The sequence below is a fragment of the Filicampus tigris genome, chromosome 7 (genome assembly GCF_054856515.1).
Source record: "Filicampus tigris isolate MCC_2025a chromosome 7, RoL_Ftig_1.0, whole genome shotgun sequence".
Classification (NCBI taxonomy): Eukaryota; Metazoa; Chordata; class Actinopteri; order Syngnathiformes; family Syngnathidae; genus Filicampus; species Filicampus tigris.
In genome coordinates, this window is record NC_141223.1 from 6,147,678 (window position 1) to 6,171,054 (window position 23,377).

At 41.3% G+C, this 23,377-nt stretch overlaps 5 protein-coding genes across 8 annotated transcripts; 4 read left to right on the plus strand and 1 right to left on the minus strand.

Moving 5' to 3' along the window:
- The first annotated feature begins 507 nt into the window (after nt 1–507).
- LOC147144560 (uncharacterized) lies at nt 508–2,442 on the plus strand. Its single transcript, XM_086035998.1, has 2 exons — nt 508–1,023; nt 1,283–2,442. Exons 1-2 carry the CDS (start codon nt 621–623, stop codon nt 1,783–1,785), a joined length of 906 nt encoding a protein of 301 aa, XP_085892124.1. The 5' UTR covers nt 508–620; the 3' UTR covers nt 1,786–2,442.
- Nucleotides 2,443–3,396: 954 nt separating this feature from the next.
- On the plus strand, nt 3,397–9,724 carry mfrp (membrane frizzled-related protein). 3 transcript variants are annotated; one of them, XM_086035324.1, is made up of 13 exons: nt 3,397–3,713; nt 4,320–4,440; nt 4,633–4,770; nt 5,487–5,645; nt 5,743–5,962; nt 6,039–6,169; nt 6,300–6,425; nt 7,103–7,179; nt 7,270–7,418; nt 7,823–7,953; nt 8,302–8,436; nt 8,612–8,739; nt 8,895–9,724. In XM_086035324.1, the coding sequence occupies exons 1-13, from the start codon at nt 3,711–3,713 to the stop codon at nt 9,117–9,119; spliced, it is 1,743 nt and encodes a 580-aa protein (XP_085891450.1). In that variant the 5' UTR covers nt 3,397–3,710; the 3' UTR covers nt 9,120–9,724. The 3 variants fall into 3 exon arrangements, with proteins under 3 accessions (XP_085891450.1, XP_085891449.1, XP_085891451.1); XM_086035323.1 differs by having other exon boundaries at nt 3,397–3,691; XM_086035325.1 differs by having other exon boundaries at nt 3,397–3,691; nt 4,684–4,770.
- On the minus strand, nt 9,717–14,357 carry nudt8 (nudix hydrolase 8). The gene is made up of 5 exons (XM_086035326.1): nt 14,192–14,357; nt 11,983–12,666; nt 11,784–11,916; nt 10,455–10,532; nt 9,717–10,250 (listed from the first exon to the last, which is right to left on the minus strand). Exons 1-5 carry the CDS (start codon nt 14,212–14,214, stop codon nt 10,056–10,058), a joined length of 1,113 nt encoding a protein of 370 aa, XP_085891452.1. The 5' UTR covers nt 14,215–14,357; the 3' UTR covers nt 9,717–10,055.
- On the plus strand, nt 13,702–20,661 carry ftr86 (finTRIM family, member 86). 2 transcript variants are annotated; one of them, XM_086035322.1, is made up of 11 exons: nt 13,702–13,834; nt 15,799–16,375; nt 16,501–16,596; nt 17,946–18,179; nt 18,252–18,414; nt 18,487–18,576; nt 18,654–18,701; nt 19,223–19,279; nt 19,363–19,428; nt 19,552–19,754; nt 20,202–20,661. In XM_086035322.1, exons 2-11 carry the CDS (start codon nt 15,866–15,868, stop codon nt 20,535–20,537), a joined length of 1,803 nt encoding a protein of 600 aa, XP_085891448.1. In that variant the 5' UTR covers nt 13,702–13,834; nt 15,799–15,865; the 3' UTR covers nt 20,538–20,661. The 2 variants fall into 2 exon arrangements, with proteins under 2 accessions (XP_085891448.1, XP_085891447.1); XM_086035321.1 differs by having other exon boundaries at nt 18,252–18,576.
- Nucleotides 20,662–20,808: 147 nt separating this feature from the next.
- cbln20 (cerebellin 20) lies at nt 20,809–23,161 on the plus strand. The gene is made up of 3 exons (XM_086035327.1): nt 20,809–22,059; nt 22,163–22,303; nt 22,395–23,161. Exons 1-3 carry the CDS (start codon nt 21,933–21,935, stop codon nt 22,826–22,828), a joined length of 702 nt encoding a protein of 233 aa, XP_085891453.1. The 5' UTR covers nt 20,809–21,932; the 3' UTR covers nt 22,829–23,161.
- Nucleotides 23,162–23,377: the final 216 nt, after the last annotated feature.

Below are 23,377 nucleotides of genomic sequence, written 5' to 3' on the forward strand. Positions count from 1 at the left end.
ATATTGTACGTCTTTGTCACAATTCAAAGCGGTTCTCGGGTCTCATACATTACATGGAAGTGGGTGACCGAACATCTTTCCGTATAAACATGGTTTCTGGTTCCTTTAAATAAATACAATGTGTGTTTGGTTTGTTGGTTAGTAGCCTAAACAGTAAAACAAACGCACGCATTAACTAAATATGCACATTGTGTGTGATTCAGGAGTCATAAATGTCGTACCACAGGTAGTTTTCCAGTAACACCTCTGTGAATTTAAATTAATCTAACATATTGCGCGCGCTATTGTTGGGACTTTTGCGCGTTGTTTACGAAGATTGCGGCCTTTCCTTTGCCCTGATCTAACATTTCAAATAGCGAGCATTAAAATTGCGTTTCTACTCACATTGCGCGCGCTGTTGGCAACATCCAGAAGTGGAGAGCCTCGATGGTGTCTCAGTGTGAACACAGAGGGGCGCTACGTAAAACGAGTAGGTAGTACTAGAGAAGAAGGAGAAGTGACACACGAAGAAGAACGGGGAGTCTGTTTGGTCGCAATCCAAGTTGGCGACACCGATGCTATGTCAGTACCTTACCTCTTTGTTCGGTTGTGCGCTATAGGTAGCTCGGAGAGTTTTCAGCATGGAAAATTTGGGAGAGAACCGCAAGCGTAAAATGAAGTTCGGGGTGATGGAGTTGGCGGTGTTGGTGGAAGAGGCAAACAAGCATATTAGTGAGTTGCAGGAAAGAAACCTGAATATAAGCAGAAGAAACGCAATATGGGAGGCAATCTGCAAGAAAGTCAATGCTGTGGGTAAAACAAGAAGAACACTAGATGAGGTTAAGAAGAGATGGCAAGATATCCGAAGAAGAACAAAAGAAAAAATGGCTCAGAACAAATCGGCTGCCAATAAAACAATTGGGGGACCGGTGCAAGACATACCCCTGTCTGCGATTTTGGAGCAGTTGCAGTTGACCTTCTGCGATGAGAACATCATTGGAATCGAAGAATTTGACATCCTTGAACCAAAAACTGAACGCAAAGGTGGCATGTTAACATACACACATTTCTGTTATTGGTTACATTCACCCCCCCCCCATATGATTTTGCTGAATGCTGACTTTGCTACACCGAAAATTATTGGCTGTTGCACATATTTTTATTGTTGAGAAACAGAATGACTCTATACTCAAAAGCGTTATGCACACAAATGTTAATTTTGCGCAATCACCACTTAAAAAGTCAACGTTTTCTGTTCACTTATCCTCACGAATTTTCAAACAAGCAATTCTGCCTTTTTTAGAGACTGCATTCGAAGTTCCAGAATCAGCACCAAACTCAAGTCAGCCAAAGTCATCAACTGGCATCTCTGCAGAGCCCCAGAACGATCCATCTTATGAGGACATAGAGAAGGAGTTGCTACAGCAACAGAAGAATCAGTCTGCAGTGCTTCACAATGGCTTACAGTCTATTGTACATGAAGTGAGAGCTGTGTCCTCTGTTATGCGTGCATCCAGGCGGGACACTCGGGCCATCGTTGTGCAGACCAGGCAACTGGTCAATGCCGTATCTGACCTGACGGCGGCCATCAATGTCCTGACAAGAGTGATAGAAGACGGGGTACGGCCAGTCGGGACACAGAAAGCATTCTGTTTCAGTACCCCATCAACTGAACTGCCGTCAAATGAAGAGGGACGGGATGGAGAAGGAGGAGGTGGAACAGCGTTATGCACAGGTGAACCGCAGCGTAACCTGCGGAAACGGAAAGCTTCAATGGACGAAACAATTTCGACAAAAAGAACGTAGATTTCAGTTTGAGTGTTAATGTTTGTTTTAGAATTGAGGCTGGTTTTCCAGTCTTTGGTGACTTAAAATGGGGTGTTTGCATTTTTCCGACAAATCACATTTTATTGTATTTGTCAAAGCTATCACTATGACCTGACAGTAGCACATCTGTGGAGGTTTCCCATGCCTTCTCCGAACAGTAAAATGTAGGACTGAACATTTAATTGAATTCAATTCGACATCGCAATGTAGAAGAATGCAATTTTCAACTTGGGAAGGCTGCAATTAAAAAAAACATTTATATTTTTTTAATATTCTGTATATCTCTATATATGTATACTTTATTTTATTTATTTATTTGAATAGTGTCTTGGATAAGATTAGTGCTAAAGAATATTCACAGACATTTTCATGAAACGTGTAAAAGTCACAGATTTGTAATAATGTTGTAATCTGATTTATGATTTACTGACTTAAATTTACACCATACTTGTGCTTTTGAATTTTGTGTACATTGTCGTGAATGCTTAAAGTGGAAGTCACCGCAAACATTTTTTTTCAAGAACATTTTCTATGCAAGCCCACTAGTTGAAACAGGGCATTCTGATAAATATAGCGCTTGTGGAATAAGTGTTAATCCACTCGTTTTTAGCCATCTCTGGGGGCGGCCATTTTGTCTTCTGTCGACTGAAGATGACATCACAACTGCTCACAACGACCAATCACGGCTCACATTCAGAAAACTGGTCAGCTGTGATTGGTCGTCGTGAGCAGTTGTGATGTCATTTTCAGTCGACAGAAGACAAAATGTCCGCCCCCAGGGATGGCTAAAACGAGTGCATTTTGCTGCTAAATTTATATTACACAACGCAAAATTAATCAGAATGCCGTGTTTCAACTAGTGGGCCTGCTGGGAATATATTCTTGAAAAAATATGTTTGGGTTGACTTCCGCTTTAAAAAGACTGCAAGGCAAAGTGTTTAGTAAATTAACAACTCCAATGGAAGTAGATAAATAAACTGTCATATATTAATTCATGGTTCATTTGCCTTTGTTTTAGTGTAAACCTGTTTATTGTAATACAGATTAATGTATTGCTTGTCTTTGTTAAGAATACACAGGAAGAGGATGTTGAAAAAATAATCGCAATATTGAGGGGGGTATTGAAATTAGATTTTTTTTTAAAGAAGTTTTTCAAAATAGTTAAACCCTACAAAGATCCCTGCATAGTGCACACAGCAAATAAAATGTAGCGAGCAGCATGCAGTCACTTCTCCCTTAAAGGGGAAGTCAACCGCCACATTTTTTTGCAATATATGCACCTTTTCTAGTCTAAACCTGGCATTTTGATTAGAATTGCATTTGTGGAGTATGAGTTAAGCAGCGAAATCCACCCATTTTTTTTGCCATCTCAGGAGGCGGCCATTTTGTCACTTGGGTGTCATTCACACCGATTTTACGTTTGGGAGAAATGCTCAATATTGAAACTTGCAATACATCCTGTGAATAGAACGTACTATAGGTGATTTGAGAAAATCAGGGATTATTGGGTTTTAACGCGAACTCCACCTTTCCATGCCCCCCTCCTTCAGGGCTTAGTCCTCTCAGCTGACTCGGCTTTGCTCAATATACTGGGAGAGAGTTTTAAAAAGTATTTTGGAAGCTCTCGCACAACATCACAAACCATGAGAAATGTAGCTATCGTGGAGGTGTTCACGTTTTTAACATTTCTACCTGGAGCATGCCGATGGGTGGCCAACCTCTGATGCACACGAGGACACTGGGGCTATACATTGGGACTAATTCTTCAACATTTTCTAATGGACACATGGAGTGTGTCTGGGTTCGCTAACAGAGGAGCAGCGAATCAAAGATGTCGGATCTCAGCCAAGTAGTCATTGACTCAGACGCTTCAGACGTGTACAAGGTTGGGAAGGTCAATCTTGATGGTGATGCTGCTTGCTTTGATAAGATTACTTGTATTCGTGTTCTCAAATGTCAGATATATTTTTCGACCTTTGTCGTAAGTAAATTAATTCTTTGACGTATCATTTTGTTTTGGTCAACATTTGCAGTAGAATTAACCCTTTCTTGAAGATAATTCACCTCTGATGTAAAACAGAAATGATTAGTCTTCTGCCAGAAGACACAAAACAGTAGACAGCTAATTGTACATTATTTCAGTGTATGAAATCCTAGCTAACTTGATTTTATGTCGAGTGCGTACTATGGCACTGTAATACTAATATCCATGACCTATCAGGAAATAACCTGCAGCACACGGCAAGAAGAAACCAAAACAAGAAATCAGCTTCTTGAATGTCAATATAGTCCAAAGTTTGCCTTATTACGAATATCATTTGCAGTCGAGTTCCTGATTTAGCTTAGACAAAAGCGAATTGTTAGAAACCTATTGCAGCACTTTTCTGACGGACTGTGACGAATATGACACACCCCTTTATTGGATTATCTAATAATGATATTGCAGGTATAAATATAACCATCGTATCCAGTGTTTGTGTTCAATAGTAGATTTCCTGTGGTTCTTTGTCCAGAATGTGTTCTGCAATCCCGCTTTTGAGCTGGAGGGGGAACGAGAGGGGCGTGTGGAGGGATTTCGATTAACCTCATCTACCCCTGAGCCAATCAAACCACCAACAACTGATAGCTTTGCAAGTAAATTTAAAAACAAACAAACAAACTTGAGTTAGCTGCATGAAGTACCCGGAGTATTTCAGCATACAAACACACAAACTGTTTGAGAATGTCTGTTGTTCAACTCCACTCTTTTAATTATGAATTGTAAAAGATTCTTCCACGTCTTGCCACAGTACCTATAAAAGTGAATGTTTTTGTGTAAACATCCAGGCCGAGGTTGGGGTCTCTTTGTGGTGTGTGTTCTTCCTTTGCGCGGAGCAGGTTGTGGCTGGGGGAAGGTGCTGCTCTCTGCTGCTGTCCTGCTCCTGGTTGCAGCTCTCGGCCTGACACTGGCCCTCATTCTCACGCGTGAGTGGCTGCTCCTTAACAAATTATAACGGTATAATAATATGATATAGCACCTGGGTACAAATATATTCTACAGTATATACAGTCTCTAAAGTGGAAGTCAACCCAAACATATTTTTTTCAAGAATATGTTCCATGAAAGCCCACTAGTTGAAACAAGGCATTCTGATAAATATTGCGTCCGGGGGCAGCCATTTTCTCACTTCTGTCGACTGAAAATGACATCACAACTGGGCTCTTTCATTTTCACTGAATTTTCAATTTTCAAACTGAATTCACATTTCTATACCTAAATTTGAGGCGGCTCACAATCAAACATAGCAAAACTGTTCTGTTTAGGAATACAAGTACATTTTTATATTCTGACATGTAGTTTTCTTTCTTCCTTTTTTTTTGTAAAATGGTGTGTTTGAAAGTCATGGATAATAATGTATGATTGAGCCCTCTAAATTCAGTTTAGTAATGAAGTGACCAGGAAATAATCCAAAGAACTATTTTAGGCTGTGATGTTTTAAAATACAACACATATAATGTGATATATTTGCCACAGGAAGATCTATTTACATTTTTTAACTAGCACGTCAGCCAGTAAGAGAGAGTGCTGTAATTTCCTAGTAACTTGCCTACCAATGCGATTGGTTTATCTTCATATCTTCCATCTTCTCTATAATGGAGAAGTCATTCAAATCTTGGAATACATTCTGTTTTGGTTTTAGAAATAAAAGGTCAGGAGCTTGAGGAGCAGTTGTTGTCCACCAGCCCTTCAGTCCCGTTGAGTGAAGGAGCTGGTGAGGTACCCTCAATTCCTGCAAACAGAAGCCATCAAGACAGTATGCCAGGACCCCACCCTGCGAGCATCCCCACGACTGAAACACGTACGGACACACAAAAATTACGCCTGATGACATCTCTTCATTATCTAAGGCTGTTACTTTACTGGTTACGAGGCAGACATCTTATGTTTCCTTCCAGGTTGTGGCGGTGTTTTGACCGATTCAGAAGGTTTTTTCAGCTCCCCGAACCACCCGGGTTCCTATCCCCCCAACACCTTGTGTGTGTGGGTCATCCAAGCCACACCCCCTCAATTAATTCAGATCCATGTGTCCTCTTTGAATGTCGAGGGTCCGTCTCCCTGTTTGTTTGACTGGCTGGAGGTACAGGAGCATGTTGAGCACAGCTCCGTGGTCACAAGGTTAGTGGACCATTAGAATCTGACCTGTGTTCTGTGTACATAAGAAATGTGAAGGCTGTATGTGTCCCTCCCGTAGATTCTGTGGTGCGGTGGCTCCGCCAACAGTCAACACAAACAGCAGCACTGTATGGGTGACCTTCCACTCTGATGGCAGCATTGCAGGAAATGGCTTCACTGCTCAGTACAGGGCCTTGCTGCCTGGACACAGTCAGTGGTTTGTGTGCATGGACGACAGACTAAAGGAAAAGTCTTCCTTTAATTTGTTACCTGCATTACATGCGATATGCACGTGCCGTGTCTGTCTGCGTAATGGACGCCTGTGCCATTGTTTTCTCAGAAAGTTGCTCCAGAGACGAGTTCATGTGCGACAGCGGCCGCTGTCTGTTGCCCGCATCTGTGTGTGATGGCAATCCAAACTGCCGTGACCAAAAAGATGAGGCCAACTGCAGCAATAAACACAGTGGTGAGAGATTGGGGGAAAAAACAAAACACTTTATTTATTTGTTATGTCATAGTTTAATATACACTCTGGGAAGATAGAATTTACATAGTAGAGAGGCAGAATCCTAATATGTTTCCGGCAAATGAGGTAAGCAAGCCTTCCAAACTTACAGAAAATAAAAGTACGGAATACCTTGCTGTTGTATCATCCTTGTAAAGTAAAATAAGTAATCAGAATGACGAGCAACGCGCTTCCCTTTGCAACATTTTATTCTTCTCTTCACACCACATTCGGTTTCCTTTCCTCTGCTCCTGTGCCTTCTCGTGGCTAACAGTGCCCTCTGCGGGTTCATAAGTGCAATAACACAACATAACACTTGCTTTTATTTCCAACGTTCTAGATTTGTGCAATGACAACACTAAAACAAAAAACTTTTCTTTTTTTTTTCACTTTTTTCACAGTATTGTCCTGCATAAAATTTCCTTAACCCTTCTGGGACAGGTCACTTCCTGCATAAAATTTCCTTAACCCTTCTGGGACAGGTCACTTCAGTGGACAGCTATTCAAAAGTTGCTTTCACCAAATCCTGACGTAGAGACCAATCAATTCAAAATATGTACAATTTTCTCAGGTTACAGTCAGTGATGAGCCCTTATAATGGTGGTAATTATCGTATAACCACTTCTGTTCATCTAAAGAATGCGGCGGGCAGAAAATTGGGCCATTCGGCTTTCTGGAAAGTCCGAACCACCCCAGGCCATACCCTCACCAGCAGGTACATTCACAACAATTCTGTGCTGGTTACTACACTCAAAACCAACCTTTACAAGACCATTTTGGCCTGCATTCCCTTGTTTGCTCTTAGTTTTGTGTATGGCACATATCTGTTGAGGAGGGTCACGTCATCACGCTGCGCTTCAAAAACTTCAGCCTGGAGACTCAGGATGTGTGCGAGTTTGACTATGTGGAGGTGCATGACAGCAGCAACACTGGAGCTGGAAGAGTTCTGGGAAGGTAAGAAATATTGTGGTTTTAATATTGTAATACCTTTTTTACATTCATTTTGTAATACAAAAGTCTTTGGATTCCAGCATTTGTAATGATGTTTGTTATTAAAGAAGAAGTCAACCCAAACATATTTTTTTCAAGAGTATGTTCTATGCAGGCCCACAAGTTGAAACAACATTTCTCTTCTAGTTCATCTCAACGGAGGTTGGAAAGTCAAACTTGGATACATACAATAAATAGTCCAAAATATCTTGATAAACTGAAGATTCATCGTATCCGATGGTGTCCCTCGATACATATTTGGTCTACATAATGCACCTTTCGTGCATTTCCCACTTAGCTGACTGAACTGTATTGATAGCTACGATGATTCTGGTAGCCTCCGGTAAATTGTATGTTTTCTGTGTCAGGTTTTGTGGCGGCACCCTCCCACCAGACCTGACCTCGTCCGGCCGGCACATGTCTGTGCTGTTTGTCGCTGACGAGGGAGTGGCTGACAGCGGCTTTAACGCAACATATCAGTCCGTGTCCCTGCTGGATAGTGAGTTCCTCCTCTCAAGATTATACTGTATATTGTACATAAAGACATGCTTTCATACTGGTTCGTTTTTTTATTTACAATGCCGTTCTTGGGCTGCTTACGTCCCTCGTATCTCAGTGAATACACATTACTCATAAAAAGTCTGCACTTCGGGTGAAATTCAACCGAAAATGCAGTACTACATTAACCTTTACAGTTGAACTTAATTTGATCTTCTCTAAACTTCACTGCATATGCCCAGCTATTGTAACTTGCTCTCGTTCTCAAACAAGGAATTGAATTGCGTTTCACAACAGGTGTTTGATTAATTCATTGCCCAATTCATGTCTTGTCTTTTGCTTTTTAAAGTGACTTGCGGCCCGAGGCAGTTTGCCTGCAGTACTGGCCAGTGTCTCCATCCACAGTGGTTGTGTGATGGCTGGAACGACTGCCCCGATGGAAGTGATGAACAGGATTGTGGCAACTCCACGTATCCTCCCTTCAGTGAGTAAATGCAACCCCTGACCTCGATCAGAGGGCGTGACAGTCACACACAACCTTTTGTTTTGTTTCTATGGCTATTGACAAGAAAATTACTGGAGCGGTTTCTATCACCAAAAATGTGGCGCCTGACCTTTTTGAGCAGAGATCACATAAGCTATTTTCATGATGCCACCAGCTTCCCCATGTGAGTCGATAGAGGTGGAGATGTGTCTGGGTCTCAGCTACAACCTCACCTCATTCCCCAACATATGGCTCGCCATCGCCGATCAGAGAGAAGCTGCCACACTTCTGCGACAGTACAGGGTATATTTGCAACCACTGCCTTCTCATCAAATTATGCTTTTTGTAAAATCGGGATGCACTTATGCCAACTTCAACACACACACACCAGTCAGGACTTCAGGTTCCCGGACATAAGTGTCACATCTGAAACTCTTTCCTCTGTGGTCTTGTCAAAGGTTCTGATGGAGCTGGCCTGCTTCGAGCCCTTGCGGAAACTCGTTTGCGGGATGTTCTTGCCACAGTGCAGCCCCCACGGAGGCGTCCTGCAGCCCTGCCGCTCGGTCTGCTCCTCGGCTGAGCAGCAGTGCAGCCAAGCCTTGGACCTTTTCTCCTTCAGCTGGCCCTTCAACTGCCACCTCCTCCCCGACACACAGGACCCAATGGAGTGCTCACTGCCTTGAGCGACACCCCCCCCCCGACAAAACAAACAAACAAAAAAAAGGTTTTCCATTGTTTTGGCGGGGAAGACTTCAAGTGAATAGTTTCCCTGCTGTTCCGATATTGTAATTTCCATCCTGGCCAGTGAATATCTCAAAGATGGCAACTTCCAAGGGGGAAAATAAACCCAAACATTTTTTTGTTTGTTCCTAGTAGGCCTAACAGCTGAGACACGGCATTCTGATTAATTTTGAGTTTGTGGAATATAAATTAAGCAGCAAAATGCATTTGTTTTTAGCCATCTCTGGGGGCGGCCATTTTGTCATCTGTTGACTGAAAATAACAACCCAACTGCTCACAACGACCAATCACGGTTCACCTGTTTTCTGAAGATGAGCCACGATTAGTCGTTACCTGAGCAACTGTGATGTAATTTCTGATGACGATCAAATGGCCGCCCGCTGAGATGGATAAAAAAAACGGTGGATTTTGCTGCGTAACTCATGTATTCCTCAAATGCAATATAACTGAATTCCGTGTTTAGAAAAGCGTATTATGGTCAAGAACATTTTTGGGTTGACTTAATCTTTAAGGTCCGAGGAATAAAAGCTACAAGAAAATGTGTTCAGATGAGCTTTAATGCATTTGTCCTTGAGCATTACCACATTGTGTCATAAATTCAGTCTTAAACAGTACAGGTTTGATCTTAAATGAGGTAAAAAACATTATCAGGTAATAATAAATAGCTGTGAATCACTGAGCAAACAAATTACGTTAATCAATTCATTTCATTCAAGTCAAGCAGCAACTGATAAAACTGTTAGATGATAGCAAAGAGGTTTACTTCAATCAAAGAAACTCTGGGGAAACTAGTAAACATGTCCAGAAAAAAAAAAAAAGAAAAAGTTGAAGCTTGATTGCACATAAATATGAACTCTGAGCCACACAACGAATGAGCTTCACCGCAGATGTGATGGGATAAGAAGTTTTAGTGTATGATCTAAGGCAACGGCGGTCAAGCCCCACACGCGATGCTTCCCATTACGAAACACTGGCAGCGTGTATCCATACCTGTCGCCTGTGCGAAAATTCGTGTACCCACAGTTTTGAGGGTCGCATAAATGGGACAAAGTCAAGCTAAAAATCTCCTCCACCTGAGAACCAAGGAGAAAAAGAGAACGTCATAATTTTTGCTTTGATCAGAAATCAGGCTTCAATAATCAGATGGGTGTAGAAAACACTCATAATCCAGTGTGGACATCATATAACGGGTCAGGGAAAAAAACAAAAAAACATTATATTGTACTGAAAAGCCATATGGGGCTATTCATGACACAGCAATCACAGAATGATTTTACCTCTCCAGGATTTGGTCTGAAGGACAGTTTCTCAAGAGGTCCTACGTTAGCCAGCACAGGAGCCACCAACATTCCTGACTAAAGAAAGGTCACATGACAAGTAGAGAACTAAAGGGATAGAGAGTCACCATGAATTCTGTGCATGCTTTCACACACACGCCACCACATGCTTCTTAACCAGATGTATGACAAAAAAGCTATTTCAAATATCCACAAAATACATACTCTTAACTCATTCATCGACAGATATTTTCAGGCCCTCTTTTAACCTAAGGTTTGAAATAAATTGGAAGCGATATAAATAAATTCCTGGGATTGAGTGACTGGACTGGGAAAAGACAAATTCATCTTTGGCAGTGTATGAGTTAAATGTATTTCATTTTTGATCATATATTTTTCAATGCACGTATAAACGATCCACTATCCTAAGAAAAACGGGCTTGATAAGCAATAACTTAGCCCAATACTGTTTGTTTTTTTTTTTTCCAGTGCAAAGGGCTGTCTTGCATAACAATTACACTTCGAGGATGGCACAAAACTGCTGAACAGCAAAGCAACATTAATTGCGAGAACTCATTCTATACAGTGCCTTGCAGAAGTATTACTCTCCCTTGAACTTTCTGACCTTTTGCCACAATTCAGGATTCAAACAAAAGATACTCTAAAAACAGTTGGGTAAAAAAATAAGAACTTTGGGTCAAAAATTGACCAATCCATTAACTGGGTCAATTTGACCCACCTCCTTGCGTTGTTTTGTACCAAACAGCCCAATTTGGGGGGGTTATTTTGTGCAAAACTACCCATTTTTTCAGGATTTCAGGATGTTTTTAAAGGATTTTTTTTTTTTCAAAAGTTGGGTCAAATTGACCCAAGTAGTCAATTTTTGACATCAAATTGTTATATTATTTAACCCAACTGTTTTTAGAGTGTATAAAATTGGATTTTCTTTTTGTGAAGAATGAACACCAATTGGGACACAATTATGAAGCGGAATGACATTTCTATGATATTTTAAACTTTTTTATTTTTTTATTTTAAAGAAATTGAAAGTAGGATGGGCAAAATGATTCACCCCCCCCTTTCTCTCAGTGCAGCCAACTGACTCCAGAGGTTCCCTGATCTCTCCGAGTGATCTAATGTTGACCTAAATGACGGATGATGATAAATAGAGTCCACCTGTGTGTAATCTAATCTCAGTATAAGACAGATACCTTACTCAGTTTCAACATCCTGTGAGTACAAGCTGGTTTTCAGTGCTGTTTACGTCCCGAGTGTCCCACATTGATGTTAATCTAAAAAATCTGATCTGACTTGTCCTCCTTAACTCACCGTGTCCCTAAGAGGCTTGAGGACTCCCCATACACTTTCTGTTGACACGTTAATGCCGAGCTCCTCCCGGGCCTCCCTCAGCGCAGTGGCCACCACGTCGCTGTCTGATGGATCACTCTTTCCCCCTGCAAAGCTACACAGAATTGGAAATGAGGACACACATCTCGTGCAGAATATCCCCCCGCTTGCCGCCACTAACCTGACATCTCCCTTGTGCCGGCCCTGCAACATGCTGGAGCGCAGCGTGAAGAGAAATGCCGCTTCTCCCCTTACACTGCAGAGTGACACCAGAATGGACGCCCATCTCCCCTGAGTCTTTCCTTGGCTCTGAGCTTTACTCCCCTTCTCCACATTATACATCTTCAAATTGGCCGCCAGGATCCGTCTACACCTGTTTTCATTTTCCAAAGTTAGACACTCACTCCAGACTCCATGAACTGCTGTGCTTTGGTGAGAAGAGAGGCTGTAGGCTTGTGCACTAGTGCGGACATTTTCTAACCACTGTAAAGAGTTAACGGCCTTCTTCTGTCTGGAGCTGAAATGACGACAGTAATTGGTATAGTTTAAACTGTGCGAAGGATGACAAATATCCCGAAGTCTTCTCCGAGGCAGACGGATAGTTGTGCTTGATAAACAGTCCTGAGTGTTCACAGTTTTGCCGTGCTTCCAAGGAGACTCTGCGGGATCTGCGGATTTCAGGTTTTGTAATGAGGCCTCCTGCCTTAGTTCATCGTCACAGTGCGAGTTAAACATCAGGCTTCCACTGACGCCGTCATGCCTCGATCCATTCAAATGCCACCGAGCACGAGTACAGTTGGACCCATTCAGCCGCAGCTGTGACCTTAATGGACAAGAGATCAACAGCCGTGAGCCCCGAAACATTCTGTAAAAAAAAAAAAAAAGTCTTGGTTAGTAAAACTAAGTGTACTCATCAAGTGATGAATAAAAAGGAGTGCTTTGATTAAGTCCACTTTATAAGAAAATCATAGCAATTCATTTCAACAAAGTGACTAGACGTCCTCTCTTCCTAGGACCATAGACTTGTATATCAATAAGTGATGGGGTGCAACATTGGGCTGAAATGCCATTTCTTAAACCCCTTTATGTAAACCAACAGTGCCATATAGAGGAGTCAAAAACTACAACAACTGGTTCATAATGCAAATTTGAAGCTTCCTTTTCCCAATACTAATATGAATGAACTAACAATTGGCCCCTCACGGCTGAAGCCAGAGGGCAGCCATCTCACGTCGCCACTTGTCTATTACTGACAACTTCTATTATTATTACTTTGCTGAAAACAATGCTATCAGCATATTCGAGCATTTTTTTCTTTAGGATATAAATTGTACTGATCTATTCAGTAGGTAGGCAGTTGGATCAGCGACATTAACAATGTTGTTTTTTTTTAATAGGTTAATACTTTAATCAGTGGTGAAAATGTCAGTCAATTAGTTAATAGTTATTCTTAGATTAACTGGAAAAGTACACAAGTTGAATTGAAAAAAAGACCATTATTGTCAGTTCTACTATTGTTTTTGTGGGCAATGCTGTCTTAAATTTATTGAATTATAATTTATTATTAAACCTTGGCGATCCCACAGGCGTCCTCTTTACTGACAGCTGTAAGAAGTCATAACTCACAGTGCAATATTTCTTTGTTACTAGCTGTACTAGAGCGGATTTTTCAGGTATCCGTACTTTATTTGAATACTTATTTTTCGGACCACTTTTTACTTTTACTCCTTTGAAAACTGTCTTCTAATCTAATCCTTACTTTGTCAAGACAGTCTCGTTACTTTTTTCAACTTCTGCGGACGAGAGTGAGGTAAAGTCAACTGCAGCTAAGATCTTTATTGTGTACTTTTTTTTTTTTTTTTAGTTTTTTTTTTTTTTTTTTACACTCTTATCTTTGCTACTCTAGTGTGAGTACTTTTTTTGTTTCGTTGCTGAGCAAACTACGGCGATGTCTGGCAATCATTTAAAAAGATCAATGGACGTCTTGGTCACCTGTCAAGGAGTAGAACTGAATGAATGTCTGTCTGGAACAGGTGAGTTGAACTCTCAAAGCTGTTTGGTAGGAGCTCTGGGGTACCTCTTTAAGCAGCCCCCCAAAATACATACAATTCGTATATTTAATCCGGCCATGTCCGCAGAACTGTATCTCTGTGTGTGTTCTCTGCCAATCACACTACTTCAATTACTGCTTTAAATAAATGTAATATTTACTCATCTGGCGTCCGCGTTCAAATCAGCTAGCCGGATCACGCGTTAGCATAATACTGTTGGAAGTAGTAACCTAATGTAAGGTTACGTCTAGCAAGGTCCCTATACACCTGGACATTGCTGGCCAGTGGACAACAGTCGTACGGTTACAAAGAATAGAATTTATTTGGAAAAAAACTCACCTTGAAAGTTTAATCCGCAGCATTTAGACGGCTGCCATTTGTAGTGATGGCACAGCGAGCTTCGAGATCGTCACTGTTGCCATCAGTGCGCAGCTGTGACGCAAAACTTATTTTACAACAGTTTGAAGATCAAGTCAAGTCAACTTTATTTACATAGCACATCTCACACGGTATAGTCATAAGGAATTATAATACAATAGAAAAAGAACGTGTAAAGATGAATGACCTGACGTAAAAAACACTCAAATAAATCAAGATGCTGTACAAAGATATGGATGAATGAATGAATTATTTTTTTCTTTGTTACAGCTGTAGCTGTTATGAAATGCTCTATATAAATAAAGTTGTGTTGTATTGTATTGTATACAAATGTACTCTCATACACCGAGATGACGATAAGATAGCACTCTTTAGCAGCCCGGCTATACCGACGTGCCTATGTGGCGACCATGTTGGGAGGGACATCTTTCCTACCAAAGGCAATGCATTGACATTGATCTTAAGGAATCTCATTTCCCAACCGATTTTCATGAATTTATTTTTGTCAATTCCGAAGTATTTGCTATCAATACAATATAATGTGTACATCATTTGGGACAGGGAATTGGGAATTCGGTGGGTATATCATCAATAAACATGAAGTAAATGAACATGATTTGATTTAGCAAGCCGCGTAATATTGTGCGGCAGGCTGGATCTACCCTCAAGGCCTCGAGTTTAACACCCCTGACCTAAAACAGTGATTCCCAACCAGGATGCCATAGCACACTGGTGTGCTGTGAGAAATCATCAGAGGTGCCACAGAAAAACATCCGATTTAACTTATTTTTTCAGAAAATGACTTATCACTATAAGTACTGTAAATGACTATAAATCTATCAATGCCAACAACAACAGGGACAAGCAGAACAACTGAATGCTCTTCTATTAGATTACTCCCTTCTAAAAGTTACAAGACACTTGTGTTTACTATTCAACTGTTGCCATGCATACAATAGAGTCTGGGCTTTCTGTGAGTACATCATCTTTTTGTTCAATTCAACAGTAAATTTGTGAGTAAAGTGAAGCGATATCATTATTTCAGTGGTCATACTATGTGACGTTTTTGTTTGGTGTTCTACCATGAGGTTTTTCTAATGTATATGGGTGCTTTGACAGAAAGGCTGGAAAACGGATTTTTATTCAGTGAGCAGCTAAGCCATTAATGTATTTCAAAATATGAAAAAACTGATTTCGAAATATGTTTGTTTACCTGGGCGTCGGCGAGGAGATTAAAATAACAGTGATGTACGCATGATAATGAGTTCAAGCTGTGTTGCAGAGCATGAAAACTTTTTTAGAAAACCCTGAATTAGTTACCATTCTCAGCCTTAGCGACCTCAACCTAAACAATTGTTTTCCAGGATTAGCATTTACTTTACTCCCACAAACATTCACCAATCGAATGTCAGAAAGAAACAGTTGACCGTTTCCAGAGAGAAATTCCCCAATAACAGGTTTTACCAGTTTCATCCTAAGTCAAACCTGCTGCAGTTTCTAAGCAGCAGGTGAATCACACCACCTGGCATTTTAACCCTGACACAAATAGTGTGTTTTGTCCTTCCTAGGGAACAGTTGGGTTCCTGTAAGTTCTGATCTTGGAAAGCAAACTTCCGGCTCCCGTCACAGCATCTCATGGCCTCAGCGTGGTCTGAAGAGGAGACCTTTGTCTGCTCAGTATGTCTGGAGACCCTGAAGGATCCAGCAACTCTACCCTGTGGACATTCTTACTGTTTGGCTTGTATCCAGAGTCACTGGGACAAAGGAAACAGCAAGGGCCAGTGCAGCTGCCCCCAATGCAGGCAGATCTTCAAACCTCGACCTACCTTGGCAAAGAGCACGCTCCTAGTGGAAGCTATGGAGAAGCTTAGGACCAATAGCCTCAAGCCAAGTCCCTCTACGGCTGTTTCTTCTGCTCCGCCATCAGAACCCATCTATTTGGAGATTCTTCCAGATATTGGACCACGGCAGGGCTGTGTGTATCCTCAGCTTCCCACCGTGGCTGCCAGGTCCTGCCTTCAACATAACCAGCCCTTGGATCTATTTTGCCACGATGACAGGGAACGTGTGTGTGTGGTCTGCTGTCAGCATGGACACAAGGGGCATCGTGTACTCAAACCTGAAGAAGAGAGGAAGGAGAGACAAGTATGTGCAAGTTGAAGAATTCTGAAACCGCTGACAGCATGGCATTTAATGTGCATGACTTCAGCTGCCACATAAAAGGTGATTTCTTTTTTTCTCTTTTTCTTTCTTTTTGTTTTTGTTTTTAGAAAGAGCTCACTCAGATGCGGGCAGAAGTGGCACGGCGAGGCCAGGAGACAGAGAAAACTCTAAAGGAACTCCCAAATATTGCCCGTCAACATAAAGTATGATTTATTCTAATGTATATATTTTAGGAGAAGTCACCATACTTGGTTTGCTCTATCTTTTGTCAATACATCTCATTTCAAGTCGTTCAAACATGTCGACTGATTGTCGAAGCAAGGTGTCATCCACCTTTCGCCTTAACGCGGTAGTCAAGTCAAAAATGTCTTTACAATAATATGTTCTATTCTGATTAATGCTGTGTTTGCGGAAAATGTATTGAGCAGAAAAAAAACACCCGTTTTTATCCATCTCAGGGGGCGGCCATTTTTTCTTGTACTGTTACTTGCTGTCGAGTAAAAATGACATCAATCACAGTTGCTCAGGGCTCAGATAACGATCAATCATGGCTCAGCTTGTGAACGTCATGTGACCAAACCCAGAAAACAGGTGAGCCGTGACAGTCTTTACCTGAGCCCTCATGCTGCGTTTGAGGAAGGTGGGAAATTGGATTTATTCCACTCAGATTCTACCAGTTACGACCTGAAAGCGTTCCAGGCGAATGTAAACAGCAAAGATGGCTGATTCTGATATATTGTTTTTTGTTTTGGTTCATTTTAACACGTTTTGACCTCCAGTAAGCCTTCCTCCATAATGTCTTTTATTTATATAACAAAAAAGGATATCTTGATTTTTTTTTTTAACTCATTCACTGCCAGACATTTTCAGACCCTATTTTACCCTAACGTTTGAAAAAAACTGAAAAAAAATGTAAATAAATTCCTGGGATTGAATGGCTGGACTGTGAAAAGGCAAGTAAATTCGTCAATGGCAGTGAATGAGTTAAGCATTTCATACATTTTACCGAATAACTTCATGCAGAGAGATAACGGCACATCTTCACGCAGTCCAAATCATGTTGTGTTATGACTAATAATAACTAAATTATTGTGATGTTTATAATCTTGTAAATTATGTTTTGCCTTTCATGGTCTGTGTCTTCATGGGGGTCACCATTGTCGAGTGACAATGGCACTCCCAATTCAAAGTGGCGTTCCCGTGCACTTTTCCTCCAACTACCCACTTTCCTTGAGCTTAACATTAGGCACTATGATGTCATTATCAGTCGACAGCAAGCGTCAAAATGGCCGCGCCCCGAGCTGGATAAAAACGGGTGTATTTTCTGCTTAATTCACATTCCACAAACACAATATTAATCAGAATGCCGTGTTTAGACTAGTGGGGGCGAATAGAGCATATTGTTGCAAAGAAAAATTCTGACTTGACTTCCATTTTAAGCCTACTCCTGCTCCAACCATGACCTTAAACATGCACATAAGCAATATACAAAATGGATAGATTGATGGATGTTGCATAGTTCTTCACCTTCCCTCTATCTTTCTGTTTCCAGGCTTTGGTCCAGGCTCTGCAGCAAGAGCGACTGGATTTGTTTTCCGATCTTGTCAATGTCATTACTCTCACCGGCACTCAAGTCGGCGAGCTTCTCGGCACTCATGAGCGCTCTTTAGGCATCCAAATTGAGGGCCATATTCACAAACTGGAGCAGGAGATGGTGCAACTTCACTGGAAGGGAGAGGAGCTGAGCAGGCTGGCAGACATGCAGGACCACATCTGCTTCTTAAAGGTAGTGCAGTGTCAAGCGGGATACGGCAAGTTTAATGAGTCTCCTTTTGTGTGATTCATGTTACTGGTTCAGAATTTCCTCACAATTGAGATGGCAGGTGCAACTGAAGGCACACAAGAATCGATTCTGTGCCAAGAGGAAGCGGTGGTAGCCGATGTCCGCTCGGTCTTACAAGAGCTGCAAGAGTCAATAAAGCAGCTCTGCAAATCCAGTCTTGCCAAACTTGTCACTTTAGGTCAGTTTAAGTTCAATTTTCCGCCCTTTCTCTTGTCATGTTTTGAGATTAAGCGGACTTTTATCGCTGTAGTGAATGAGGACCCCGTGGCCTCCAGAACTGATGGTGCCACAGAACTGAACGTTACGGCAGCCAACGGCTTTTCTACTGTGCAAAACACGGGTGGCGTAAATCAACATCGGCAAAGTTTCTCGCAATATCACAGAATAAACAGTTGCGTTTATTTTTTATTCCTGTAGTTTATGAGACGCAAAATCCTGCACCTTTACCCTTGCTACGACCCCAAGGTAAGTGATAATCATCAAGGTGTATACACTTGGCTATATAACCACCTTTTTTTTTTTTTGTTAGACATGAACCATGTTACTATCATCTTATTGCAGCACTAAACAGTTCAACATATTCCAAATAATGACATTGAGTAGGTTTCAGCCTTTGATTTATACATACTGTATTTATTAGGTTGTCTTAAATTCATCAATTGCAAGAGAGAAGGGTAAAATGAATAATTGGAGCCAATTGGATTTTTTTACAGTTAGGGACGTACGCACACAAGTTCCCAGACCTTAACACACAGTTCAGACATTAATGGCTGTGTGTTGTGTTACTTTGAGGGCACATTAAATTCATACGATTATACAATTTGTATACTGACTACCTTACATTGTGAAAAGTGTCATTTAATCAGTGTTGTCCCATACTGCATAACAGCATTATATGAAGCAGAATGCTTAGCGTAACTTTATCGTAACGGCTTTCTTCACTGCTACTGAATATCATTGACTTGTGATGTATTTCATTTTTTCAGTCTCTGCCAATGAAGCTTCGGCACCGCCTCCACCAATCCCTCAGTCTCAACCTCAAGGTAACAATGTGCAACTAGCGACCTTGACGACCTAGTTTTCACAACTAATACATTCACCCTCTCATTTCTGTTTTTGTCATCAGCATCTCCTGTCACACCAATGGGACTTGTAAGCCCAGAACCAAAGATGAGGGAAGAGTTGCTGAAATGTGAGTCCCCCTCCCCACACCCGGCGGAGTACAAGAGAGAATATATATATGTATACTGTACTGCATATTGTCAAAAACTAGTGGTGGTTCCATTGTCGCAATTAAAATGTGTCTTTACTTCAGTTCGCTTTGAGCCCACAATGGACCCGAACACAGTGTATCGTCATATACAGCTGTCGGATGGCGGTCATAAGGCAACAATGCGTGCAGAGAACCTGAACCCAGTGGACCACCCGGAACGCTTCTTCTACTGGCGACAGCTTCTCTGCAGAGAGCCACTGGGAGGCAGTCCATACTACTGGGAAGTGGAGTGGACTGGCCCCAAGGTGATCCTACCCACACTACACATCAACAAACACAAACTTTCCCCCCACACTGTTAGGACTTTGATGAAAAAAAAAAAAAACAGACTTCCACCAAGGTTTAACTCTTCAAAATGTGTTTTAACAAACATCTGTCTGTCAGTATGCTAGTTAGCAGGCTGCTTCTTAAAATTCACAGAGGATGACCTTTGCAATAGGATTACCATTTGTAGTCTGGGGTGAGACAATGTTTCCATTGTGATTCAAATGGCAAAAAGGAAAAAAATAATTCCTCCGTGCATATTTGTATTGAAATGTGCAGAAAAACGTTGTAGTTACAGGGTTTTTTTTTCTGAGCAAGTGATGGTCCTGACATTTTTATGAATATCGCTTTTGTAGTTTTGCGTTCTACACAATTACTCTTTGCTAGAAAAAAAAAATTAATTAGATGTCCACTTCCTCGTTATTCAGATTACCATTGGAGTGGCGTACAAGGACATGGATCGCCAGTCTTCTGATGACAAAAGCCGTTTGGGCCACAATCCCCTTTCTTGGAGCTTGTACTGGTCTGGGACCGGTTTCTCCTTCTGGCACAATAGCCAGGAGAAACTCTTGGGCTCACCCAAAGGCAGACGGATTGGAACCTATCTGGACCAGCATGCAGGCATTTTGGCTTTCTACCGCATTACCAATGACCAGGCTCACCTCATCCACAGACATGTGACCCAGTTCAGCGGTCCACTGTACCCAGGATTCCGGTTCTGGGGTGGAGCTGGTACTACTGTAAAAATCTGCAAGTTGGAATGAAATGCAACTGAAGTATTTGCAGTTGATTTAACTGCAACTTGGCTGCAATCGCAAGATGATTTACCCCCCACCCCCACACTGTTGTGTTAAAATAAACAGAAAAAAAATAAATTCATCACATATATATTATCGGTTTGATTTTTATTTACTCCTTTTTTATTCTGATCATGCAAATGATATACTGTATTTTCCGGACTATAAGACGCTACTGAACCATGCGGCTTATATAAAGGTGCGGCTTATATATGTCCCCCCCCCCCATTATTTTTATTTGTTTTTCACAATAGAGTATACGTTTTATACGTATAAAGGTGCGGCTTATAACCCGGAAAATACGATAAACCTTTATATATGAACAAATACAAGAATAATAGTACAAAATGGACAATCAAAACATTATAGAACAAAAAACAGCACAGTAATTGCAATTACATGTCCATCAAGGGGTGTGAAGTACAATTCATTTAATCCCACTCTTTCTCCATAAAATAAAGAGTTATTTATCTACCTCAACTTTATATACTTATTTTCTTGAAATCTGCATGTATACCGGTACATACGCACATGCATACATATTCACATATTCTTCTGTGGGGGGGAAAATGAGTGAAGTTGATTTAGTTCTTGAGGAATAGCTTCATTGGTTCTGTACTAGAGTTGGTGGGGCTTAGCATTCACTCTTTTTCATTAGAAAGGACTGACCCATCGAAACAGAGTTCTGGGAGGTTTAACAAAAAAAAATGTGTGTACTGTGTGCTGTAATTCTTGATTCTTGAGAGATTTTTGACAAAAGTGTGTCACAGACGTGACAGTCTGGCAATATCACGAGAACTTGTTTCAAAATGTGGAATACAAAGCAGTCTCCTTTAACTTAGCATTGAACACAAATGAGGCTTGCGTTTTAGGGCTAGCCTTTGACGACCATTACACTTTCTCACTGCGACAAAATAAAAAATAAAAAAAGTTGCCAAGTCGCCGGTGTTGAGAAGACTCCACAGTAGGGAGTTGTAAAATCTGACCTATAATCTGACCTATAATCCAAAACAAAGCCTTTATGTACAGTATATGTATAGGTTATGAAGAACAGGACAGACAAAAGCCAAAAAAGGGAGGAGCGTTTTGGATGGCCTTTAAATAGCTGTGAATCCTGACACTGCAGCAGTCGCTCAAATATTCAGACTCTGACATTCAGACGACCTTCCCCGTTGCAGGCGTCATGCAAGGTGAGACCAGTTAAATTGAATCAGAGGTGATACCCATTAAAGAAGATATGTTTTTTGTTTTTTTTAATTTATCTTCCAGAAAAGGTCAGCATCAGGCTTTTATGTTTTTACTTTGAATTTTTTTGGCACGTAATTTAAGGCAATGATGTGATGATTTACTTACAGAGTAACAATGCACACCCTTTGTCTTCCAGCTGTTATATTCCTTTGTCTTCTGGGATTAGTTAGTTGTGAGAATCTTTTTTCCTGGGGCGGTCCCTCAGGATCATCTGACGATGACAGTACCAACCAAGAGGAAGGTATGATTTTATGAAAACGCCGAAACCCTTCACACAGTTCAGATGAACCCGAGCATCTTTGACCATTTTTTGCGTGTGTGTGTGTGTGTGTGTGCGCGTTCAGCATGCGTGACAGACAAGGCGACGTGCGGCTGTTGCATGATGCAGCAACAGATACACAGGATGAAAATGTTCTTTAACGCGAGCCTCGACGAGCTGGAGATGGAGTTAGTAAGGATGAAAAACACCCTCAACAGTATCAGAGGTCAGAAAAATGTGGATGACAGTGAGGAAATTAAAAAAAAAAAAAAAACGTCCACAATGATTACTCATTTTTCCAACACGTCTCCTTGCAGCGAGCCGAAGCGCCTTCTCCGTGGCTCTAACGAACAGTGATTCTTTGAGCTGCTTTGGGCCCTTCCGTGACGACAAGCTGATCCCCTACCAACATGTTTTCATCAACTTGGGAAGGGGCTACGATGCGGCCGCTGGGGTGTTCACCGCTCCTCGCGACGGTGTCTACAGCCTGGCCCTGACCGTCTACAGCGACGCCGGTTCCCCCGGTAACAGCCTCGCGGCCTGCGCCAGTCTGCAAGTCAACGGTCAAGTGGTGGCAGGCCCGAAAGAGAAAAATAAGCAAGACCAAGAAGATAGTGCCTCTATTGTTGTGGCCCACCACTTGATGGCTGGGGACAAGGTGGCCGTTAATCTTCCCATTGGGTGCTTCCTTTGTGATGACAAAAGCCACTACAACACTTTTACTGGGTTTCTTCTCTATGCTACCGACTAAATTTACAAAAATGTACTGTACAGCTTGTTTGGTCTCAAATTTATCTCACTTCACCATCACTGAGCTCTTTGCTCATTGTCATCATCCACTACCCTCACTAAAATCAAAGTGTTGTTTACTCTTAGAATTATGACATGTACTAGAAGATATAACATTCAAAATGATTGTTTAATTGCTTTATGCTTCATAGTCTGGGTTCTGTTTCACATCTGTCATTCACCTTATAGTTTTGAATGTTTTACTGAATTGAATTGCAATGACTGTGGAATGTGAAATGCGCCTATACATTTGCAAAAAAAAAAAAAATCAGAATAACAATCGCAGTCACGATGAAAAGGCTTGTGTTTGTCATTTCTAACAGAATTTTGAAATGTGTTTTTTCAAAATGTGAGAAGTACCTCCAACAGACTTCAGGGGAAGGGCTGCAGCCTGGAGAGAAATGGTTTTAAAACGTGCTAACATAACTTCAGCTTCAGCATATCATTATGGTAGCCCTAAGAGTTATAACGATTAAACCACATTAATGTACATGAGTATACTATTAATAAT

Excerpts from the sequence above, each read along its gene's own strand:
- ftr86 (XM_086035321.1), top strand. The coding sequence starts at position 15,866 with ATGGCCTCAGCGTGGTCTGAAGAGGAGACCTTTGTCTGCTCAGTATGT. Across the intron at positions 18,577-18,653 it reads TTCTACTGTGCAAAACACGG|TTTATGAGACGCAAAATCCT; the intron begins GTGGCGTAAATC and ends TTATTCCTGTAG. Across the intron at positions 18,702-19,222 it reads ACCCTTGCTACGACCCCAAG|TCTCTGCCAATGAAGCTTCG; the intron begins GTAAGTGATAAT and ends TCATTTTTTCAG.
- cbln20 (XM_086035327.1), top strand. The coding sequence starts at position 21,933 with ATGCACACCCTTTGTCTTCCAGCTGTTATATTCCTTTGTCTTCTGGGA. Across the intron at positions 22,060-22,162 it reads CAGTACCAACCAAGAGGAAG|CATGCGTGACAGACAAGGCG; the intron begins GTATGATTTTAT and ends GTGCGCGTTCAG. Across the intron at positions 22,304-22,394 it reads CACCCTCAACAGTATCAGAG|CGAGCCGAAGCGCCTTCTCC; the intron begins GTCAGAAAAATG and ends GTCTCCTTGCAG.
- mfrp (XM_086035323.1), top strand. The coding sequence starts at position 3,638 with ATGTCGGATCTCAGCCAAGTAGTCATTGACTCAGACGCTTCAGACGTG. Across the intron at positions 3,692-4,319 it reads ACGCTTCAGACGTGTACAAG|AATGTGTTCTGCAATCCCGC; the intron begins GTTGGGAAGGTC and ends TTCTTTGTCCAG. Across the intron at positions 4,771-5,486 it reads ACTGGCCCTCATTCTCACGC|AAATAAAAGGTCAGGAGCTT; the intron begins GTGAGTGGCTGC and ends TTTTGGTTTTAG.
- LOC147144560 (XM_086035998.1), top strand. The coding sequence starts at position 621 with ATGGAAAATTTGGGAGAGAACCGCAAGCGTAAAATGAAGTTCGGGGTG. Across the intron at positions 1,024-1,282 it reads ACCAAAAACTGAACGCAAAG|AGACTGCATTCGAAGTTCCA; the intron begins GTGGCATGTTAA and ends TGCCTTTTTTAG.
- nudt8 (XM_086035326.1), bottom strand. The coding sequence starts at position 14,214 with ATGCTGCGGATTAAACTTTCAAG. Across the intron at positions 11,917-11,982 it reads CGGCACAAGGGAGATGTCAG|CTTTGCAGGGGGAAAGAGTG; the intron begins GTTAGTGGCGGC and ends AATTCTGTGTAG. Across the intron at positions 10,251-10,454 it reads TCAGACCAAATCCTGGAGAG|GTGGAGGAGATTTTTAGCTT; the intron begins GTAAAATCATTC and ends CTTGGTTCTCAG.